This window comes from Apium graveolens, chromosome 9 (assembly GCF_009905375.1).
Source record: "Apium graveolens cultivar Ventura chromosome 9, ASM990537v1, whole genome shotgun sequence".
Taxonomy (NCBI): domain Eukaryota; kingdom Viridiplantae; phylum Streptophyta; class Magnoliopsida; order Apiales; family Apiaceae; genus Apium; species Apium graveolens.
In genome coordinates, this window is record NC_133655.1 from 25,182,444 (window position 1) to 25,205,000 (window position 22,557).

General features: G+C 33.8%; 2 protein-coding genes and 1 long non-coding RNA gene across 3 annotated transcripts; 2 read left to right on the forward strand and 1 right to left on the reverse strand.

The window, feature by feature from the left end:
* The first annotated feature begins 1,528 nt into the window (after nucleotides 1-1,528).
* Nucleotides 1,529-2,807, forward strand: LOC141686677 (uncharacterized). Its single transcript, XR_012560770.1, has 3 exons — nucleotides 1,529-1,782; nucleotides 2,120-2,392; nucleotides 2,517-2,807. It is a non-coding gene; the product is annotated as an uncharacterized LOC141686677 (long non-coding RNA).
* Nucleotides 2,777-4,909, reverse strand: LOC141686676 (UDP-glycosyltransferase 76B1-like). Its single transcript, XM_074491722.1, has 2 exons — nucleotides 4,213-4,909; nucleotides 2,777-3,826 (listed from the first exon to the last, which is right to left on the reverse strand). The coding sequence occupies exons 1-2, from the start codon at nucleotides 4,718-4,720 to the stop codon at nucleotides 2,949-2,951; spliced, it is 1,386 nt and encodes a 461-aa protein (XP_074347823.1). The 5' UTR covers nucleotides 4,721-4,909; the 3' UTR covers nucleotides 2,777-2,948.
* Nucleotides 4,910-6,342: 1,433 nt separating this feature from the next.
* Nucleotides 6,343-22,248, forward strand: LOC141685143 (uncharacterized). The gene is made up of 7 exons (XM_074490264.1): nucleotides 6,343-6,693; nucleotides 15,799-15,993; nucleotides 17,798-17,869; nucleotides 18,362-18,417; nucleotides 20,833-21,280; nucleotides 21,394-21,628; nucleotides 21,724-22,248. The coding sequence occupies exons 1-7, from the start codon at nucleotides 6,343-6,345 to the stop codon at nucleotides 22,173-22,175; spliced, it is 1,809 nt and encodes a 602-aa protein (XP_074346365.1). The 3' UTR covers nucleotides 22,176-22,248.
* Nucleotides 22,249-22,557: the final 309 nt, after the last annotated feature.

Consider the following 22,557-nt stretch of genomic DNA (forward strand, 5'->3'; position numbering starts at 1 on the left):
CCGTATAAGATGGCTACTCGAGGAAAGTTTAGATTCTTTCTCACAATCGTGGATGACCACAGCCGGATGAGCTGGGTCTATCTTTTGCAAAGAAAATCTGACTATCTGGAGACACTAATTGTGTTTGAAGAATATGTGAAGAATCAATTCAGTGGAAAAATCAGAATTATACGGTCTGATAATGCGTTGGAATTTGCTGATAAAGAGTGTATCAAATACTTCACTGGGAAAGGCATAGTGCATCAAACCTCGTGCCCTTACACACCCCAACAAAATGCCAGGGTGGAAAGAAAACACAGGCAAGTATTGGAAGTGGCAAGAGCACTAAGATTCCAGTCCGGGCTGTCTCTTTCGTTTTGGGGTGACTGCATTTTAACAGCAGTGCACATCATAAATCGCTTGCCAAATGCAGCACTGGAGTTCAAAACTCCGTATAAAAAAATGTTCAAAGAGCCAGTGGATTATGACGAACTCAAGACCTTTGGATGTTTAGTGTTTGCTTATAACTCAAATCATGGAAGTGACAAGTTCGCTCCAAGAGGCGTAGCTGGTGCGTTCATTGGTTACCCAAACAACATGAAGGGACAGAATACTAAACCTGTCCAATATGCAAGTGTTTGTATCTCGTCATGTCGGAGTATTATTTCAGGCCGGATGTATCATTCTCAGTGCATAATTTAGCTCAGTATATGCAAAGCCCAAGGACGACTCATATGCAGGCAGCTAAACGCGTCCTACGTTATCTCCTCAATAATCCTAGTCAAGGAATTCTGCTTGCATCATCTTCAGCTGCCCAGCTCACTGCGTATTGTGACAGTGACTGGGCTAGCTGCCCTATTACCAGAAAATCTACAACATGATACTGTGTTCTCTTGGGTTCATCTCCCATCTCTTGGAAGATGAAAAAACAATCGGTAGTGGCACGATCAACAGCCAAAGCTGAATATCGAGCAATGGCTCTCACATGCTGTGAAGTCACATGGTTGTCATCTCTGTTGAAGGACATGGGACTGTTGGATCTTCCACCAACAATCATAAAAAGTGACAATCAGGCGGCACTCTCTATAGCAGCCAATCCAGTGCTTCATGAGCGCACGAAGCACATTGAGATCGACTGCCACTTCATAAGAGACAAGATCCTTGAAGGAGCCATCACCACTACTCATGTTCCATCACATTCACAGCTTGCTGACGTTCTCACAAAGCCCCTCTCAGTGAAGCAGCACAATTCACTTATTCGCAAGATTGGAGCCTCGACAACTACCTCCACTCCACTTGAGGGGGAGTAATGAAGTTATGAATTGCAGCTGCTTGAATAAAGCTGGCCACAATGCACTGCAAGATGACCAGCACTCGTTATTTCTGTTTTCTAGTTAATCTTATGCTGACTGGGCATGGTATGTGTCCAACAATAGTCATGCACAATAATGTTAAGCCTTAAAGGGCAGTTTAGTATTTTCCTATTAAGTTTGTTACATTGCTGAGTTGTATCAGATATAAGGACAAGTGATAGAGGGGTGGTCCTCAGAATGAAAAACCAGATTGTTATCAGTTTTGTTTTTGGTTGCATTCTCTAGTTTTGAACCTCATCTACACAGCTATCTTTGCATAAACATTATCTTGTTTTTCACAAACATTCTTCTACATTTGCGCTGTCCATTCAATAACTTGAAGTATTTGAAACTACCATATGGCTGCGAAGAATCAAGTTTATCTAACACCGTCAGCCAATACTTATTAAGTGGATCTCCACTTGCCACCACTGTCAAATCATTGTCTCTGGTATTTAATCACATACTCTACCCCTCAATAACTCGCTGTAATATTATTTGTCAGTGTCTTTAAGAAGTTTTGGTTCATGTAGCATTTTATGGTAAACTCTGTATAATTCTATCACATAACTGGTTTTCTTATGATAGTTGAACGAGGGCATCAAATGGTGGACCTGATAATACCTATTAATAGTCGTTTTGCTTGCCTTGACCATTTTAATTGTGTATTTAAGTTTGTTAAAATTGTCTCTCATTTAAGATAAATCTTGAAGTTGGAAATTGTTATACAATTTTATAATTGAATGTTGGTAATGGTATATTTCATCTGGCCTCTAAATCCTTTTTAGGATGATTTGATTCCTCAAGTGGTGCCACATGTTCCCCTTGTAGCTCAAAATTTGGTTTTAAAAGAGCCGTCAGCAACTCCAACCAAAGCGTTAATTGATTCTCAATATACACATAAAAACACCTATGGCGATACTGTCGACATGAGGCTTCCAGAAGAGCACGTGGTCGATAATTTTGTAGGTGACGGAGAAAAGGTGAAAAGGTTCAGAGAGCCTTCAAACTTTGGGCACCTGTATTGCCCCTACTGCTTGCTTCATTGGGGATGGGCTACTGTAAGCGGTTCTTTCTTCTTCTTTTTTTTTAACAAAACTGTAAGCGCTTTTAAGCAACTTCATTTAAGGAGGTTATTTATTAAAAAATATGCACATTAAAACAAGTGTGGTGATGCTGTTGCAGGTGAAAGCAATGCTGAAGCAAACTTTTGTGATGTGCTAGAACGTTTTCTATATGAAAACTTGTTAATATCTTGTACTAGAAATATTTCACATTTGTTATGAGGTGCTACGTTACTCTGCCTTTTATTTTTCTTGAACATGAAATAGGAACAGAATATAATCGATTTGTATGTAGTTCATGTTTGTCTGAACAGAGTGAACTTAGGAGTCCTTTGCAGGTTAGGCAATTGTGTTGGTAGACTTGTGTCAACTGTCAAGCAATAGTAAAAAATGTCTTTGCTATCTTAAATTATGTATGTCAATCCATATTTCAATCTAAGCATGCTTATGTAATCATTATTATTGATATTAGTAATAATTTATTAGAAAGCAAACGTGTTTGAGGCTAGAACATTAACTAAGCAACTTCTTCATCAGAAAAGTGAAGACAATCTTAGAGAGACAAGATGAAATTCACCAGGCCTTCTAATGATTTGTATGAAGATCCACCTTCCATTAAACAAAGGTTCACCTTTTTCTTTAGACAAGACATTCTCATTCTCATTTCTTTCCCTTCTTGATCAATCATCACCCTCCTGATTGCCCTTTCTATCTCCTCTCTCTTTATACCATTCTCCAATACTAATCCCACTTTCCAAACAGCCTCTACATACCTTGCATTTGTTGGCTGATCTCCAAACGAAGGTGAACAAATTATTGGAACTCCTTCACAAATACTCTCCAACGTCGAATTCCATCCACAATGACTCCAAAAACATGCTGTTGCAGGATGAGCCAACACTTCTTGTTGAGGAGCCCATTTAACAATATGACCCCTTTCACTCACCGCCTCTTGGAGCCCATCTGGAAAGGGCTCGAGCCACTCCGAGCCACGAATGACTCCAGGTCTAACCACCCACAAGAATTTCTGCTTACTATTGGCTAAGGCCCAAGCCATTTCAAAGAATTCAGTCTTATCAATAGCTGCAAGGCTCCCAAAACTAACATACAAGACAGAGAGTGGTGCTTGCATGTCTAACCAAGAAATTGCAGTCTTGTCTTGTTCTAGTAAGCTACTTGCTGAGGCCGTAAAGTATTTGTGGAATGGACCAATTGTGAAACTGGGAATGGGAAAATTTTGCTGAATAGTAGGTAATACAGATTGTTCTAGTTCTTCAAAGGTGTTCCATAAGATTGCTGAAGCTGCTTTGGTTCCGGTCATCATTTCTGCAATCATCATGCCCAGATCTTCTCCCTCAATCTGATAGGTCTGTGGAATATCTTTTACTTTTAGTGGTTCAGCCTCTGATACTGGTGCTTCTGAATTGGAATCTGTAAAACAAAGTTAGGTAGATTGATTATTGAATAAATAACATGCTAATCCCAATCAGGCAACTTCTGTTTCCACTTTCATGCATTTATAATTTTGCGACCTCCTGAATTTCATGAAAGTTGTTCCACAACATTCTTTAAGCATAACTAGGTTGGTTGGTTTATATTGATGGATAATGCATTATCGATTTTTAGATAGGTGGTCGATTTATATTGATAGATAAGGTATTATCATCCTTACGTGAATACCTTTCCAGTTTCTTTGCTTTTAAATATCTGTATAATTATGATTATGGTGAAAGAGACAATTAAGTATTTTAAGTCAGGATTAGTTCTAAAACTGTCCTGACAAATTTACAACTTATAAATGGAGAACTAGTAAGCACCTTTTACTGAGAGATAGCCTTTCTGAAGCAGGATTGGGTAGAGATAATAAACATGAAATGCAGAGAGACTACTTGTTCTTAAAACAATTCGCGGGAGCTTTAGCAAGTCAGCCACATCTTTGGTGAAGTACAATAAAGCATCTGTTATCAAGCAGAAAATACGATCGTCTGCAGAAGAATTTGACAAGAGCCTTTTAACGCAGTCGCGAAATGGATCAAAGCAAACCTTGTTCAGAAGTACGATTTTGGTGACACTTCCCTGCCTGGTAGGGAAACCAGTAAGGCTTTCTTCAGGGATGGCTTCGAAAGTGAAGTGAGGGTAATTTGATTTGTTGGGAAAGTTGAAGGAAGTGTGTATGATTGTAATATTAAAGCCTTTAGAGTAAAGGATGTTAGCAAGCTGTAGCATCGGGTTTATGTGGCCTTGAGCTGGTAGTGGAAACAGTAGCAGCCTCCCATACATTTTTCTTGCTTGTAACAGCTTGCTGTTAGCTTCTTGTTTCTCCATTAGATTTCTTGGAACAGGAAGGTTAATTTATCACATTATTTATATCATCAATACTGCAAGGATATATGAATATGATAGCGCTCCTGTTAAGCTCACCACTCACTGTGTTCACTAATTCTTGTCCACTCAGTTCCAAACAAAGGTGGTGCCGGCTCTGGCCAAATAATCGTACATGGCTTTTGCTGTCATAATGTTTTCTACAACCACCCTATGACATATCATTTTGCCACTTTCTAACATTTCAGAACAGCTCTAATGAACATTCATATGTATTAGGTTACCTCAATTAATTGTTCCCAACTACCAATCTTGAGCAAAGACACAATATATAACTATGTCAAAGCTCATTGAAGAGAGGTACAAATGAGTGGAAACATATCGGTAAGTATAATGACTCATCGATATCTTGAGTTCTCTACATGTGTCTTTGACTTGTCGAGGTCTCCAGTTCTCTACATGTAGAATAACTTGTCGACATTTCTAGTTCTCTACATAGGTTTTTTGACTTGTCGACATCTCTAGTTCTCTACATGAAGATTTGACTTGTCGATATCTCTAAAACTCTACATGAAAAAATGACTTGTCGATATCTCTAATTCTCTATATAGACTTTTTGACTTGTCAATATCCGAGATCTCTACATGCATGTTGACTTGTCGATATCTCTTGGGACTTCTCTACAAGTCTTTTTTGACTTCTCGACAGACTTCTCGATATCCCTTGATACAGTATGAGACTTGTCGATATCTGACTTAGAACATTTTTCCTAGAACAGTATTATTCAAATACAAGCTGCTACACTTCTCTTTGAGGCATGATCAAGAATTGATCTTCTTTCAGAGTTTATTCCTTAGCTTGAAGGTTGTTCACAAAAAATCATCCAGTCTAATCTACTTAACATTTTTAAAGACTCGAGGAATATAATTACAAAATACAAATATTGATCATCATACAAATTATCCTTAGGGTTGTCAATATGACTTATTCTTGTTATGTACAAGCATGTCTTGCACAACAATCTCCCCCAATATGTGAGAAGATTGCTTGTCACAAATTCATGCCTGATAACAAGACTAACTCCAAGCTAAGATCAAATACAGTAAGACTGACAAATTTACAAAGTATATTTTATACATCTTGCAGTTACATCAAATATTAAGTTACAAAGATTATTTGAATTTCTCATAACCAGGTTCCTTTCTAATCAGGTCCTTGAGTTTGACTAGTACTTCAAGTTCTGCAATAATCTCAAACCCTCTTAGAGCTTCCACTAGTTTGAGCTATTCAGCTAATGAGTAACTATTGAATCAAAAGCGTGAGTTTTCAGCAACTCTTGCAACTACGAAACCACAACAAAAATTTGAGTATGTGAATATCATTACAACCAACAACCCATTAGGTGAAACAAGTCTGAATTCACAAGTTAATGTCATACTTGATGTGCCTATGGAAGAATCTGATGTTCTGCATGATGATAATGAGGAAGTGGTTGCAACAAAAGTTAAAGATAAGTCTCTTACTCTTTCTTATCCATTTGGTATTGATAGTCGCTTCGATTATGTTCCTTTTTTCCATCTAGGTTTATACAAATCAAAGTGGATGAGGTGAAGAATAAAGACCACATGGATGCAGAAATATGTTTCTTGGAGAGCACAAGAGAGAATGTTACAAAAGATGATCTTAAGGTTGTAAAAGAAGAGCTAGAAGATGTAATTTTTGAAGATCATGGCAAAGATTTGTTAGGAAATGAGTTTGTTGGAATGGAACAAGGATTTGTGCCACTCACAAGCTATGTGGAGAAACTAGCTCATCCATATATTCTCGAATTTAATCTTGATAAAGACTTCGCTTTTAAGGGTAGCTCGGAAGTTGTGAATGAATTAGCATTGGATCCTCTCTTACAAGATTCACATAAATTGGAGGGGCAACCTTCACCAATTCACTTGAAGTATCATGTACCATTTTCTGATTGGGTTGGTAATTTTTCACCAAGTTACACAAGCTCAACTGAAATTATACTAATCTTGTGGATGGTTTTCAAGCTATGCAATTTTCATGACAACCTCCACATGCTAAATATGGAGTTGATATCTTGGATGTATCCACCTTGAAAGTGGATAACATATTGTCTAGCCAAGGACAATAAATGAAGGCGTTTCATGGGAGGCAACCCATGATTTTGATAAGATTAGTAATTTTTTTATTTCATTTTTTTTGTATTTCTTTTAGTTTTACTCCCGCAAGATGCCTTGATATTTTAATTGAAGTCTTTCAGGAAAGAATTCTTAGTTGAAGCTTATTAATAGGAAATCAGAAATTTTTCATGCCCGTGAATTATTTTTCATGCCCATGAAATTTTTCTGGAAATCAAAAATTTTTCATGCCCATAAATGTTTTTTGAAAGCTAAACATAGAAGAGGAGCTGATATTGAGTCTCACGAGCGTGACTTTATGTTTTTTTGGATCGACACTTCGTGTTTATGCACCAGGGGAGTATTCTAACTTTTATTTGTATTTTTTTATATATATTTTTTATATTTTTTTAGGATTGTATTAGTTATATATTATATTATATATTTTTATTCATTGAGGACAATGAACCATTTAAGTGTGGGGAGATGTTCTCAATATTATTAAAAAAAATAGTCTTGTAAAGTAGTTAGATAATCTTTCCATGTTAGACTAAATAGTTGCATATTTCATACATTAGTTTATATAGTTTGCATCAAATTATATAGTTGTATTATTTCATAATATTGCATGATCTCAAACATGTAGTAGTCCAAGTCAGTGGCCTATGATGATATTATGTGTAACTTGTTTTAACTAAGTCTTGCTATGATCACTTGATGTTACAATGCGTAGTGTCACTAGTGCAGAACTTATTTTCACTACACAATTTTATGATTCTCTTGAACTGATACTTAGATATTCTTGTTTCTTGAGGGGTAGCTCCTTGTTGATAATTAGAATTTTGACTATTCATTTTTGAGCTTAGTACATAAATGCTAAAGTTTGGGGGAAAACTGTGGGATGTAAATGTCTAGAAAAAAAATATAAAAAAGAAAAAAATGTATGAGTATTAATAAGTACACGTAAAAAAAGTGGTATAATTGACTAGGTTGGGCTCATTAATACTCGGGTAATTAAGTCTGAGGGGACTTTGTGCCTAGTAACCTAAAGCCTGTTATGGTTTGGGATTGCTGACCTGACACTCGTTATATGGGTATTAGTGTATAAATCTTTAGGGATCTCGACCATTGCATGGTTAAATAAACCACTTAATACATATGCGTGTATAATATGATTGGCGAAGTCTGAGAGTGATCGTAACTCACTTACCCTGAGAAGGCACCCGGCCTTAGACCTAGCTTGTGAAGTCTTATGGTGGTCGTAATTCACTTACCCTGAGGAGTTTCCTAACCTTGGACCGAGCATTAAAAAATTATATATATATCGTTATTAGTATTGTAAAAATAGAATAAGACATAGAAATCCCTTGCTTAACTCAAATGATGGCTGGTTCTAAGTAAAGAAGTGTTTAAGATCTATTCTAGTGATCAACTTGGGAGCTATTAACTCATATGACTTGTCATGTTGAAGCTTTTATGCCTTTGTTCTTGATTCAGTAGAGAGCATTTTGTTAATATAAGCACACACGCGTACTATGTACTTGTGTGTACTAGGTGGTGATGTTTTAGTGTGAGCTTGATGTGTTTAACTTGTTGCATATCCTGAGAGTATTGCTGACTTGGAGTACACTATTATATTTGAGATCATTTGCATTTGTAATAATTTAGTTGCATTCATGTAGGTAATTGTAGTCCTCTCTTGCCTAAGGACGACTGTATTGCATGGGTTGGGTAGATTTTGTGGGTATATCTTCTATAAACCCTCACGAGACACAACTCGTCCTACTAGGGCTGCCTGGGGGTTTAATGCCTTGTTGCATATGCTCAATGCAATCGTGTCATCTACGAAAGTGGAATTAGTTAGTTAGTTATAGATTTATTTATCTTATTTTCCCGAGGATGTGCAAAATGCTATGTGTGGGGATATTTGATAAAATATATATTTGTGTATATTTTAGATGATATTTGTTCCCATATTGATTATGTTTTGTATTAAATTGGACCTTTATTAATTAGTTTATAATATTTTATTGTAGAAAGCAAGGAATTCTAAATTGAAAATGATTGGAGCTAAATCAGTAGAAAATTCGGATTTGTTGGATTGTTTGCACAAGATATATTGTTTGGGCCGTATCTTGAGTTCTACCTATCAGATTTGGGCGATTCAACAGCCCACGCAAAGATAACGAGATTCTCTTTAATTTGAGAATGGTATAGATTTCAAAATCCCGTTGTATCAGCTCAGTAACAGCAAGGAAAAGTCAATTACGAATTTTGACTTTAGAATCCCATTCAATTTTGGAAACTCTTGTTTGTTCCTCGAAAGAATAAAAATACTTTATATATTAGGTTTATAATATTTGAGATGGAATATACGTATCTATAGCCAGCAAGAAAAGAAGCTAAGAGGGGAAGGAGAAGGAATTTATGCTTGGAGATTTGATATCAACAACATAGGGATAATTCTTCTAACTTTACACTGTGTATTGTATCTTAATCTTCTCATGTATCCTATCACTTTTACTGTGATTATGATTGGCTAGTTTATTATTGTTGGATGGCTGTTTTGAAACCCTAAATTTTGTGATAATTAAACAATTTTGATTTTCTGAGATTGTTCATGAGTGTGCCTGTATATACGTCAATGCTTATAGAGATGCATGAATTAACCATGGTATGTGGTCCTTCAGTTATGTTTTGTGATTGCTATCTCTGTAAAGTCAATTAATCTTTCTATGTGGACATGAGATTAGTTGTATAAGTGTGTAATTCGTGTTAACCTTTCTATGTGGTCATGGGGCTATACGAGTAGCAGAACTTGTTTCTATGTGGTCATGGCGGATTCTCTATAGGTATCTTTTGGAACATATCAGACGAATTTCAGAATTGTGTCATGAGTTTAGGGTGGATCTACATGCTTTACAACATGTTTATTTAATTCTTTACAAACGAAATTTTCCTTGCTTACTAGTTAATTTAGTTGTTAGACAAAACAAAACCAAATCTATTCGTGATAATATAAGCAAAATAGAAGAGAGGTGAGCCCTTGATCCTCGGCGTAAATCGATACCCTATTTACTCTACATTACAAACGACACAAAAAGGGTTTAAGTTGAGTCACATCAGTCTGCTAGATTTTATTAAGAACTATTGCAACACCAAGATGACCCAATCATTGTCATCTTAACATGTTGTCGATGCAGGACTTAGAATAGTAAGAATTCACTATATGTATATTGCTTACTCATTCTTTTATGACAAAATGTAACAACGACCACATCATCATTCAGAGGAACTAGAAATTTCAAATGTTGGTGCTACAAACTTTTACTTCAACTATAACCATCATAGTGTCAGAGAAATCAGGAAAATGTAAGTGATAAAGTAATTTCTCACTACATGAGAAAAACCCACAAAAGATTATGCTAAATTTATTTTATTTTCCAAATTTGCAAAAATTACAACCCCTTAGTTTAATAAAAAGTACCGGCAAAACATAATAGGAAAAAAACAGAGCTGCAAAATATTGAAGAGATCGAGACTCTGCTTATTGAATACATTGAGGTGTAAGATAATATTAAACTATTTTTTTACATAATAAATTTTGTTCAATATAGCGATATTTAATTTCTGTTTGCCCATTTGCAGGCTAATGTATTTCTGCATAAAAACATAAGTTATGTAGACGAGGAAGAGCCATGGATGTCTTTCATATGTACTGAATGTAAACATGTTTTGATATCTGAGATAGAACCATTCCTATGTCTCAACTGCAAGAGAAGGATTCCCCATCCAGAAAAGAGGCATGACATTACATACTTCAGTGAAGCATAAAGAAAATAAAATTACAGACCTCAAAATTTAGGCTTACTTGTTAATTTCATACTTTCTTGCACATTACAAATTCAAACTGAGTGTAGTTGTGTCAGATGTTACCAGCCCAATGGAGATTCACATGCAAGATAGGGAAGTGCGTATTATGACCGAAAAAGGAGCCGGAGAATTGTTTATCATGGTTACTTTTTGTTAGAAATTAAGTGTAATGAAATTTAACATAGGGGTGAATGTGTTTCTTTGAATTTTAATTAACTTTGAAGGTATTTGGCTGATTTGAACAAAGCATATATGAACTTGTATAGATAAATTGTTTAACTATAAGCACACAAAACAAGATATCAAAAACTCACTTGATTATATTAATCAAATTTGTTTTATTACAAATCTGTATTCTTGAAAATAAGAACTCAGCTATAAATCTTGGGAGAGAATACAAGATTTTTCTTGATCTGTTTGATTATATCTAAACTATGAACCCATGCATGCTTTATAGATCAACATCACTGATTTACAGAACTTGCACTAAAATGTACTAATACATTTGCTGAAGCTATCTTGTCTATTTTTATTTCTGGTGTTAGCAAATATGTGCAGAATCTTGTAGGTCTGTGACCATCCTTTGTCCAGTGAATCTTGGCCCTTCATCTTGTATTCTTCAAACTACTTTTATAGTCTTTCCAATTCAGTGAATGAATTATTTGTTGCCTGCTAATCTTGAATCTTGAACATGTCTGTATTCTGAATTTTGAGATAGTTTGTCGAGATCTCTTTTGTTATGTAGACATGTCACATATCGATAAGTATAATGACTTATCCATATGTAACATCCTGCACTCCCGGACTATTAAATCCAAACAAAATCTGAAATAAAACTCAATTTATTAATCAAAAAGTCTATTACAAATTTGACTATTACAAAAGGGCAGCTAACGGAAGTCCAAAATTCAATCTATTCCAATACTAAGTCCTGGAACCCCAATGCTATCCAACTTGAATCTAATACAAAACCTGAAATTGTAAGTAATGAGCTACAAAGCCCAGCAAGCAAACAATCGATCCTAGTAGTAGGCCAAACAACATATACGCATATAACAAAATACGATATACGATATGATAACGACATACGAAACAAATACTTTCGATACACTTTTTTATTCTTATTCGATACATACGATACACATAGCACATAAGCAACAATAATTCAAAATTCATAATCCATGCCACGACCACTACAACCCGGTGATAAAGGTCCTAAATTTTTAGAAAACTGTCACTACAATCCGGTGACTATGGTCCTAAGTTCCTATTCGATATTTTCACAAACCATGGCACAAATCAGAGATCCAAAATTATCGTCTCAACACCACACATATACAACAATACATATACTATAACACATAATAGTTTCAAATATATAATCACTTAGCCCATGTTTTGATAATCAAATATATACACATAAAACACAATTTTGAAAATACTAGTAAAATCGATCGAAAACTTACCTCAAAACCTGACCAGATATGAATTTAGCCTTTTGACTCGCTAAACAATATTTTATTGAAAAAAAAGGAAACATGAAAATTGTAGAGAACGAAAAGACCTTTCCGAAAAGTCCATAATCATCGAATTCCGACTTACGATAAATTTATTACGAATTTTACAAGACTGCTAATTTTTGACGAGGAATACGAATATGGTGTATATATAACGATACAAAACCCTATATATTAACCTACAATTTATCCATATTAGAATCTGATCCAAATTTTAGGCCCATAAATCTAATTCAATTTTAAATCCAAGTCCTTGTCTAATTTTAATTCTTTTATTCTTTTATTCTTTTATTCTATTATTAATCTAATTCTAATAATTACGGGATATTACATACTACCCTCCTTAAAAAAATTTGGTCCCTAAATTCACAGCAATCCTATATGTGTACACTCTCTAATATCTTATAGGTCAAACTTAAACTATGGTCCACAGGAACGCATCCCAAGGAATGTACCAGTCTCATACCTAATACACTCCGAAAGACAGCCTGCTCTGATATCAACTATAACAGCCCGCACTTCAAGACTATTAAATCTAGATAAAATCTAAAATAAAACTCAATTTATTAATCAAAAAGTCTATTACAAATTTGACTATCACAAAAGCGCAGCTAGCGGAAGTCCAAAAGTCAATCTATTCCAATACTAAGTCCTCGAACTCCAATGCTATCCAATTTGAATCTTATACAAAACTTGAAATTGTAAGTAATGAGCTACGAAGCCCAGCAAGCAAACAATCGATCCAACTAGTAGGTCAAGTAACATATACATATATAACAAAATACGATATATGATATGATAACGACATACGAAACAAATACTTTCAATACACTTTCTTATTCTTATTCGATACATACGATACACATAGCACATAAGCAAGAATAATTTGAAATCCATAATTTATGCAACGACCACTACAACCCGGTGATAACGATCCTAAATTTTCAAAAAACTGTCACTACAATCCGGTGACTACGGTCCTAAGTTCTTATTCGATATAATCACAAACCATGACACAAATCAGAGATCCAAAATTATCGTCTTGACACCATACATATACAACAATACATATACTATAACACATAATAGTTTCAAATATATCATCACTTAGCCCATGTTTTGATAATCAAATATATACACATAAAACACAATTTTGAAAACACTAGTAAAATCGATCGAAAGCTTACCTTAAAACCTGAACAGATATATATATTTAGCCTTTTTACCCTCTAAACAATATTTTCTTGAAAAACACGAAACATGAAAGTTGTAGAGAATGAAAAGACCTTTTCGAAAAGTCCAGAATCATTGAATTCTGACTTACGATAAATTTACTACGAATTTTACAAGACTGTTGATTTTTGAGAAAAAAACCTACGAATTTTGATATTAAAAACAAGGAATACGAATATGGTGTATTTATCACGATACAAAACCCTATATCTTAACCTACAAGTTATCCATATTAGATTCTGATCCAAATTCTAGGTCCATAAATCTAATTCAATTTTAAATCCTAGTCCTTGTCTAATTTTAATTCTTTTATTCTTTTATTCTATTATTAATCTAATTCTAATAACTACGGGATATTACATACTACCCTCCTTAAAAAAATTTGGTCCCTAAATTCACAGCAATCCTATATGTGTACACTCCCTAATATCTTATAGGTCAAACTTAAACTATGGTCCACAGGAACGCATCCCAGGGAATGTACCAGTCTCATACCTAATACACTCTGAAAGACAGCCTGCTCTGATATCAACTGTAACAGCCCGCACTTCCAGACTATTAAATCTAGATAAAATCTAAAATAAAACTCAATTTATTAATCAAAAAGTCTATTACAAATTTGACTATCATAAAAGCACAGCTAGCGGAAGTCCAAAAGTCAATCTATTCCAATTCTAAGTCCTCGAACTCCAATGCTATCCAACTTGAATCTTATACAAAACTTGAAATTGTAAGTAATGAGCTACGAAGCCCAGCAAGCAAACAATCGATCCAACTAGTAGGCCAAGTAACATATACACATATAACAAAATACGATATATGGTATGATAACGACATACGAAACAAATACTTTTAATACACTTTCTTATTCTTATTCGATACATACGATACACATAGCACATAAGCAATAATAATTTGAAATCCATAATTTATGCCACGACCACTACAACCCGGTAATAACGGTCCTAAATTTTCAGAAAACTGTCACTACAATCCGGTGACTACGGTCCTAAGTTCTTATTCGATATAATCACAAACCATAACACAAATCAGAGATCCAAAATTATCGTCTTGACACCACACATATACAACAATACATATACTATAACACATAATAGTTTCAAATATATTATCACTTAGCCCATGTTTTGATAATCAAATATATACACATAACACCCAATTTTGAAAACACTAGTAAAATCGATCGAAAGCTTACCTTAAAACCTGACCAGATATATATATTTAGCCTTTTTACCCTCTAAACAATATTTTCTTGAAAAACACGAAACATGAAAGTTGTAGAGAATGAAAAGACCTTTTCGAAAAGTCCAGAATCATTGAATTCCGACTTACGATGAATTTACTACGAATTTTACAAGACTGTTGATTTTTGAGAAAAAAAACCTACGAATTTTGATATTAAAAACGAGGAATACGAATATAGTGTATTTATCACGATACAAAACCCTATATCTTAACCTACAAGTTATCCATATTAGAATCTGATCCAAATTCTAGTCCCATAAATCTAATTCAATTTTAAATCCTAGTCCTTGTCTAATTTTAATTCTTTTATTCTTTTATTCTTTTATTCTATTATTAAACTAATTCTAATAATTACGGGATATTACACAACATCTTGAGTTCTCTATATGTGTCTTTGACTTGTCGAGATCTCTAGTTCTCTACATGTAGAATAGCTTGTCGACATCTCCAGTTCTCTACATAGGTTTTTTGACTCGTCAACATCTCTAGTTCTCTACATGAAAATTTGACTTGTCGATATCTCTAAAACTCCACATGAAGAAATGACTTGTCGATATCTCTAATTCTCTATATAGACTTTTTGACTTGTCGATATCTGAGATCCCTACATGCATATTGACTTGTCGATATCTCTTGGGACTTCTCTACAAGTTATTTTGGACATCTCGGCAGACTTCTCGATATCCCTTGATCTGTGACTTGTCGATATCTGACTTAGAACATTTTTCCTAGAATAGTATTATTCAAATTCAAGTTGCTACACTTCTCTCTGAGGCATGATCAGGGATTGATCTTCTTCTAGAGTTTATTCATTAGCTTGAAGGTTGTTCATAGAAAATCCTCCATTCTAATCTACTTAACATTTTTACAGACTCGAGGAATACAATTACAAAATACAAATATAGATCATCATACAACTAGTCGTTAGGGTAGTCAATATGACTTAGTATTGTTATGTACAGGCATGTCTTGCACAACACTTTTTTCAGAAGAAATAGAGTTCTTTTAATTTTTTCCTTTGTTGACGTTCAAATGAGAGATATATGTACATTTGCAGCACAAGGATATCAGAAACTATCCTAAACCATTGAAGAATCTGGAAAAGGACATCACTGCAAAGCTGAGAATCACAGAGGGAAATGTCACAGGTGAAGATAAGGTTTACTTGGCAACAAACATTTGTGAGGGTTTCTACATTCCTCCAGTTACTAACCTCCAACCATCCGAATCAATGCAGCACTCAACAATGCAGGTAACTTCCTTATTACATTACAAATTGAAGAAACAACTTTAATACTTAACCAAATATAACCAATTATATCTTATTCTAATTGTCAGGCATCGACCTCAACATACCATCTTGATGGAATGTCAGATCTTAATTTCCAGTAAGAAGATTGGTCATAGCATGAAAGAAGCAAACCTGAATCAGTTTCACAATTTTAGCACTTTGTTAAAAACTTAAAATGCACTGTTCTATATAACTTAAACAACAACTTGCGGAATGATATTTTATTTTTGAATGTTAACTTCATAATTTCTATAAATAAATACTAATGTATTGTCTCAAGCCCCACACCGCGGGCTTAAATACTCGTACAAATATATGATAGCGCTCTTGTTAAGCTCACCACTCACTGTGTTCACAGATACTTGTCCATTCTCCAACAAAGGTGGTGCCGGCTCAACTTGGCCAAATAATTGGTTGAATAGGGCCCCAAGAGCCCTAAAAAAATTAAATTCTTTATATAGTTTTTAGTTATTCGGGATCAATTTGTTTTTTCACGATTAAGTTTTTAGAGAATTTTATTAATTTCAGACTAGTTTTCTTATATTTTAAATCGATTTTTTTTAAAACTCTAATATAAACGAAAAAAATATTTAAATATATTAAAATACAAATGATAAGATCTTAAATATTCAATTTATGACATGTAATTGTAATAAGATACTAGCCTAAAATCACGGATTGTTTTTAATATTATATAATTTTTGAATTTAATTTGAGGTGAAAATTTTAAGCTCTAAAATTTATTTATTAGAAATTTTTGATAATATGATTTGATAATTATTTTAAATATGCATGTGTATAATTTAGTGAAATTTTAGTTTTTAAAAAAAAATACCACTGATTGAAAGATTTAGTTTTGCTGAAATTCATAGGTGTTTTTACAAAACATATGTAACATCCCCAAATCTGGGGTGTGTTACTAAACATCATTAAACAATATAAATCTGTATATTAAAAATAAATATACAGATTTATATTGTTTAATGATATTTAGTAACAAAATATACAGATTTATATTGTTTAATGATATTTAGTAACAACCAATCCTGACCCCGGATTTGGGGCTGTTACAAGATAAATATATTTTAATTAAAAGATAAATTTTATCTCACAGTAATAGTAAACGAATTATCTTTAGTTTGGTATACCGAACAAATCTAACTAATTATATTCAAAATTATTTTGTTTTAAAAAAAAATATTTTATTTTAGTTTGTTTAAATCTGGATCAATGATAAAAAGTTTATGTATCAATAATAAAAATTTATGTTAACCCGAATAAGGGCCCATTTGTTAACAGCAGAATAGAATTTGAATGGGCTGAACTGAACCATTATGTTGTTCAGGCCATTTGGGTAAAAATATTTATTGGGCTGGACCAGTCAAAATCATCTGGACGACACCCCAAATCAACTGGACGAGTCGTATACAAACTCTTCCCTGAATCGTTCCTAAAATCCATTTTCCATAATTATCCAGTGGCCACTCCTGCATATCCCACTCGGAGGTCGCGCAATTTTTCTGTTATCTATACTCTCTAGGCTCCATCTTCCATACAAATTCTTCAGCTACTCTTGTATATATATATATATTCAATTACAATTTACAAGTTCTGCTATCTGCTCCCTCCCCTAACTAACAACAGGTATGTTCTTATTCTTATTAATTTAGGTGAGCAAAACTATTATGTTTGTTGTATCATATGATATATGATTGTTTATAGGAACTAATTTTTCAATGTTTGCGATCTCAAAATTTTGCATCAGACGAACTTCCTTGCTGTGAACTTTGGAGTGGTGTCCCTGCTATCAACATTTCGGTTGCAAACAAGAGAAAAGGTAATTGCTTAGGTTCTCTTAACCAACCCATTCTTATAAGATGTTTTTACTTGATGTAGGATGCCTAGGTATTTTCTCTTTAGCAATTATTTGAGCAGCTGGTTATTATATTCTTTTAAGACCTTTTGTGATTTGTTCCTTACAACATACTCGGGTTTTATAAGCTGCAAAATTAGTCAGTATGATAAAAAGCAACCCTGCAGGCAGCCTGTATTTCAAAAAAATATTAATTAGCCTTATTTATAGGAAAGAACCATTTAAACTTTAAAGAAAAAAGGGGAAATCAGGCAATCTGTTAGATGTCTATGAGCATTATGTCTTTCTTTAAGATATCAAACTCTGGTGCAGTTTAGAAGCAATCAATATTTTGTCAATAAGACTCTTATATGTCTTTAAGAACTAGACTCTTATATTTCTTTAATACCGACTCTGAAATTTCCATAAGATTCACTTTATCTTTGTTGCACATTGTGTGTTTTCTGTTGATTTCAGGGTTATCGTGAAGTTGAAAACCAAGCATATTGGTCAGCATATGATACTCATTGCCGGTATGTGATATTTAACTCAATATATTCTTATAGCACTTTTTACTGCCTCTATGTATTAAATGAACTCGTATGTTCCTTCAACTATGCAGTGTAATTATATCGTAAATTTGTGATACTAGTGTTGTATTATTAATTTACTAGCTTAAATTATTTTGCTGATTTGGGTTTTAAGCTAAAAGATAAAAAGGTTAAATCTTGATCGATGATCTTGAGTTTAGAGTGAAACTGGAGAATGGGTTGAATTTCTTGTAGGTGATTAGGAATGGAAATAAAACAGCAGTAGAAAGCTTCATGCTAGCATTTGAGAACATTCCTGTGTCGTTATACTAGATATTTAGCCCCTATAAGAGCCCTATGTAAAAGAACCAAAAATGAACCTAATTGCACATCTACAGGTAAACTAGAAAATTAGATATTGGGTGATAACTTGGCCTGACTAAGTGTACTAAGCAGTAAAACAGCTACAGTCAATAAACAGGTTGTCCGCCCAGATGTTAGTAACACAAAAATGAGAACATAAATTGCACAAGGCATCACTTGGTGCACAATGATCTCGGCTAGCAGTGTTTATAGTTAAATCAAGGAAAAAAGTATTTTCCTATAAATTTATGTAAGCATTTGGATACATAATTAATCAATCGTAACAAGCGGTAAAACAATAGTAATATATGGATTGAATTGATCATCACGCAAACAAATTACAAAAAGAAGAAATAAAATTTTAGTAAACCTTGAGCCATGTTTAGAATTAGTGTTTTAGAGTTTTGTTGTTGATGAATCTTGATGATGGTAATTATATATTGATAGTTATAGTGTAAGTTTGTGAATTTTCGGTAATGTTACTACAGGGGACTTGTCTGTGATTTCTGTATAACTTATCACTACTACTGATTTTGATGGCAACATCACCATCTCCAAACTCATCATCACCTTCTTCTTCTGCTGACCCACCAGTAATCACCCCCTTAATCACCCCCTTGCCCCTTTTCCCAATTAAACCATTAACGTTGATAAAACAGACATGATCCTCGGGTTATTTGTACTATATATATGTTAATGACAGAAGAGGCTATAGAAATTACAAACATTATTTGTACTCTATATTTTACTTTATACCCTGTGTGCAGCAGTTACTTCTGCCTGTCATGCTTCCCTCTCTGTGTGCAATATATAGGAAGTTTGATTGTGCGATAATTTTAACTATAAATTGTTAAGACGCTTCATGTGCAAGTATATTATTTTATTTTTTACTTTTTAGGTATGGACCAATCAAACAAAAGCCAAAATCAACCCAATGAAACATAAAAGAAAGGAAAAGTATATTGGAGGGGCGAACAGTTAACAAAAACATTTCTTGAATCATGCATTGAGGAAGTTACTGCTAATGGTAGGTTAGGTAGCAATCTAAAACCACACTCATGGGTAAAAGTGGGAGAAATTCTAAAGAGAACTCATGACTTTGAAGTTGATGCGAGACAAATGAGAAATCGTTATGATTACTTAAAAAATAGATATGTTGCTTGGTGTCAACTCAAATCAAAGACTGGAAATCACTATAACCCGGTGACTAACTCATTCAACTTTACTGAAGAAGAATGGGATCAGCTTTGTAAGGTAATTCTTCCAAAAATAAACTTAATTAAATTCAAGTAATTTTATTTTGAACAAAATCTTTATACTACATTTTTGTATAATAAATTTGTAGAAACTTTGAAATCAACCCCTTTGAGTTATCCTGATCTTTGCACCCAGCTTTACGATGGAACTGTTGCCACAGGAGTTAGTGGTTGGGGACCTAGCTCTAAAAGGAGCAGGAAAATTGACATAAATGATGAAAAAGAGATTCCTGATATCGAAGAAATTCAATCAAATCCGTTAAATAATTCAAATGCTCCAAATCTCGATCCTGAGGAAACTCCAAAGAAAAAAATTAAAGCATCACGAAAACTTGCTGAAACCACATAATTTGAAAAAGAGATGACTAGCGCACTAAAACTTATGGTTCAAACTAATAGTGGACCATCACTTAAAGAGTGCAAAGAGAAGCTGAATAGCCTAGGATGGGGAGCTACAAATCCTCTCCACCAAATGGCTCTTGGGATATTTTGTGAGAGTGCGAAGTACAGGGAACAATGGATGCTTCTTGAAGAAAATGAAAACGAACATTGGGTTAGAATGGTGTCGGGTAAATTAGGATTTAATGCGTAGTTTATCTCTTTGAAGTCATTGTTTTATTTGCATCTTGAAACTTGATATTTTTTAGCGGTAGTGGATGTAGTTTTTTTTGCATCTTGAAACTTTTTCTTAGTTGTAATGCATGTAGTTTCTTGAAACTTGGATTTAATGTGTTTTTAGTTATATTTTTTGTTAATTTGATATGTAGTCTTTACTTATAGTGTCATTTTCATTATTTAGGCTAGCAATGGAAATCCAAGATCAGCTTTTGTGTTTGATGATTATGTATTGTTATCTGAGAAATTTACGCTCGAGAAGTGTGCCAAGAATAAAAGATAATAATTTAATTTTGCCTGGATATGCTTATACATCGGAGTTGTTAAATGGTTCTAATACCCAGTGTCAAGATATGATGCGCCTTTCTCGTGTTGCCTACATTGAACTTGGCAACCTTTTTAAAGAACGTGGTTGGGTTCAAGGTAGTCGATATTCAACAGTAGAGGAAAAAATAGCTATGTTCTTGCATGTTATAAGCCACAATGATCGCTTTATAAAGATTACACAAACAGCACATAAATATTTTCATGAGGTTTTGAATGGAATGATGGAGTTTGCAAAGGAAATTATAGTGCCTACATCAAACTCAAATATTTCAAGGAGACAAAGAGAGCTGCTAAAAAAATTTCCAGTATGCATTGATTCATTTTTCAAGTTTCTCGAGTTATTTTTTAATAATTAAATGTTTAATTCTTTATTAATTTTTAGTGACACGTTTAACATGTATATTTTCTTTGTTATAAGGGGGAAATTGGAGCACTTGATGGTACACTTGTTCATGCAATCATTCCAGCCGACCAGCAAGCTCGATATAGAGGCCGAGGAAGAGGTGATTGTTATCAAAATGTTTTAGCTGTATGTGATTTTAATATGATATTTACATTTGTTTGGGCTGGATGGGAGGGAGTAGCACATGATTCCAGAATATTAACAGAAGTTGTACTTGATCCGTATTCCGGGTTTCCAGTTCCTCCACCAAGTATGTAATTCCTTATCTTCTTACTAAAGTCAAAACTGAAATATTTTAAGTACATTGTACATTATATAACTATCATATTATACTTCATATGACAGATAAATATTATCTTTGTGATGCGGCATATACAAATACTCGTGGATATTTAACCCCATATCGTAATACAAGATATTGGTTAGCAGATTTTCGTCGTCAGCGTGCTTTAAGTAAAGAAGAAAAATTTAACCATGCACATGCAAAATTAAGAAATGTTATCGAGCGTGCTTATGGTGTGTTAAAGGCAAGATTTCCAATCCTCAAACAGATGGCTCCATATTCATTCTCTACGCAGCGAGATATTGTGATAGCTTGTATTGCAGTTCACAATTTCATAAGAAAGAAAAAACTAGAAGATGAATTATTTTATCGATGTGATCAAGCTTCCTTGTCGGATAGTGATGGAGAAGGAGATGAAGAAGATTTAGAAGGACCAATGAATGACACACAGTGGGGATCTCAAGCCACACAATATATGAATGATCTTCGTGATCAAATTGCTCAGAAACTTTAAGAAAAGTTCTTGAAAATTTTATAGTTATGTTTTTTCATTGAATAATTTTTAAATTGTATTAGCATCGTTAAGTTGATTTGTCATTTTTCAAAATTATTAAAAAAACACTCTTTTGGTATCATTCAGTGATAAATAGATACGGTTTGTCAAACGATATTAATCATTCAGCAGGGTGTAATAGTAAATTACTACTATCCAGATAAATTTTAAAAAGAAATTAACAAACAGCATGAATCATTTGGGTGTTCAGAATAACCATTCGTTCAGATTGTCCAAAAATTTTACTGGTTCAGCAAATGTGATTCAGATTTAACAAATGGGCCCTAAGGGCCCATTTGTTAACAGCAGAATAGAATTTGAATGGGCTGAACTGAACCATTAT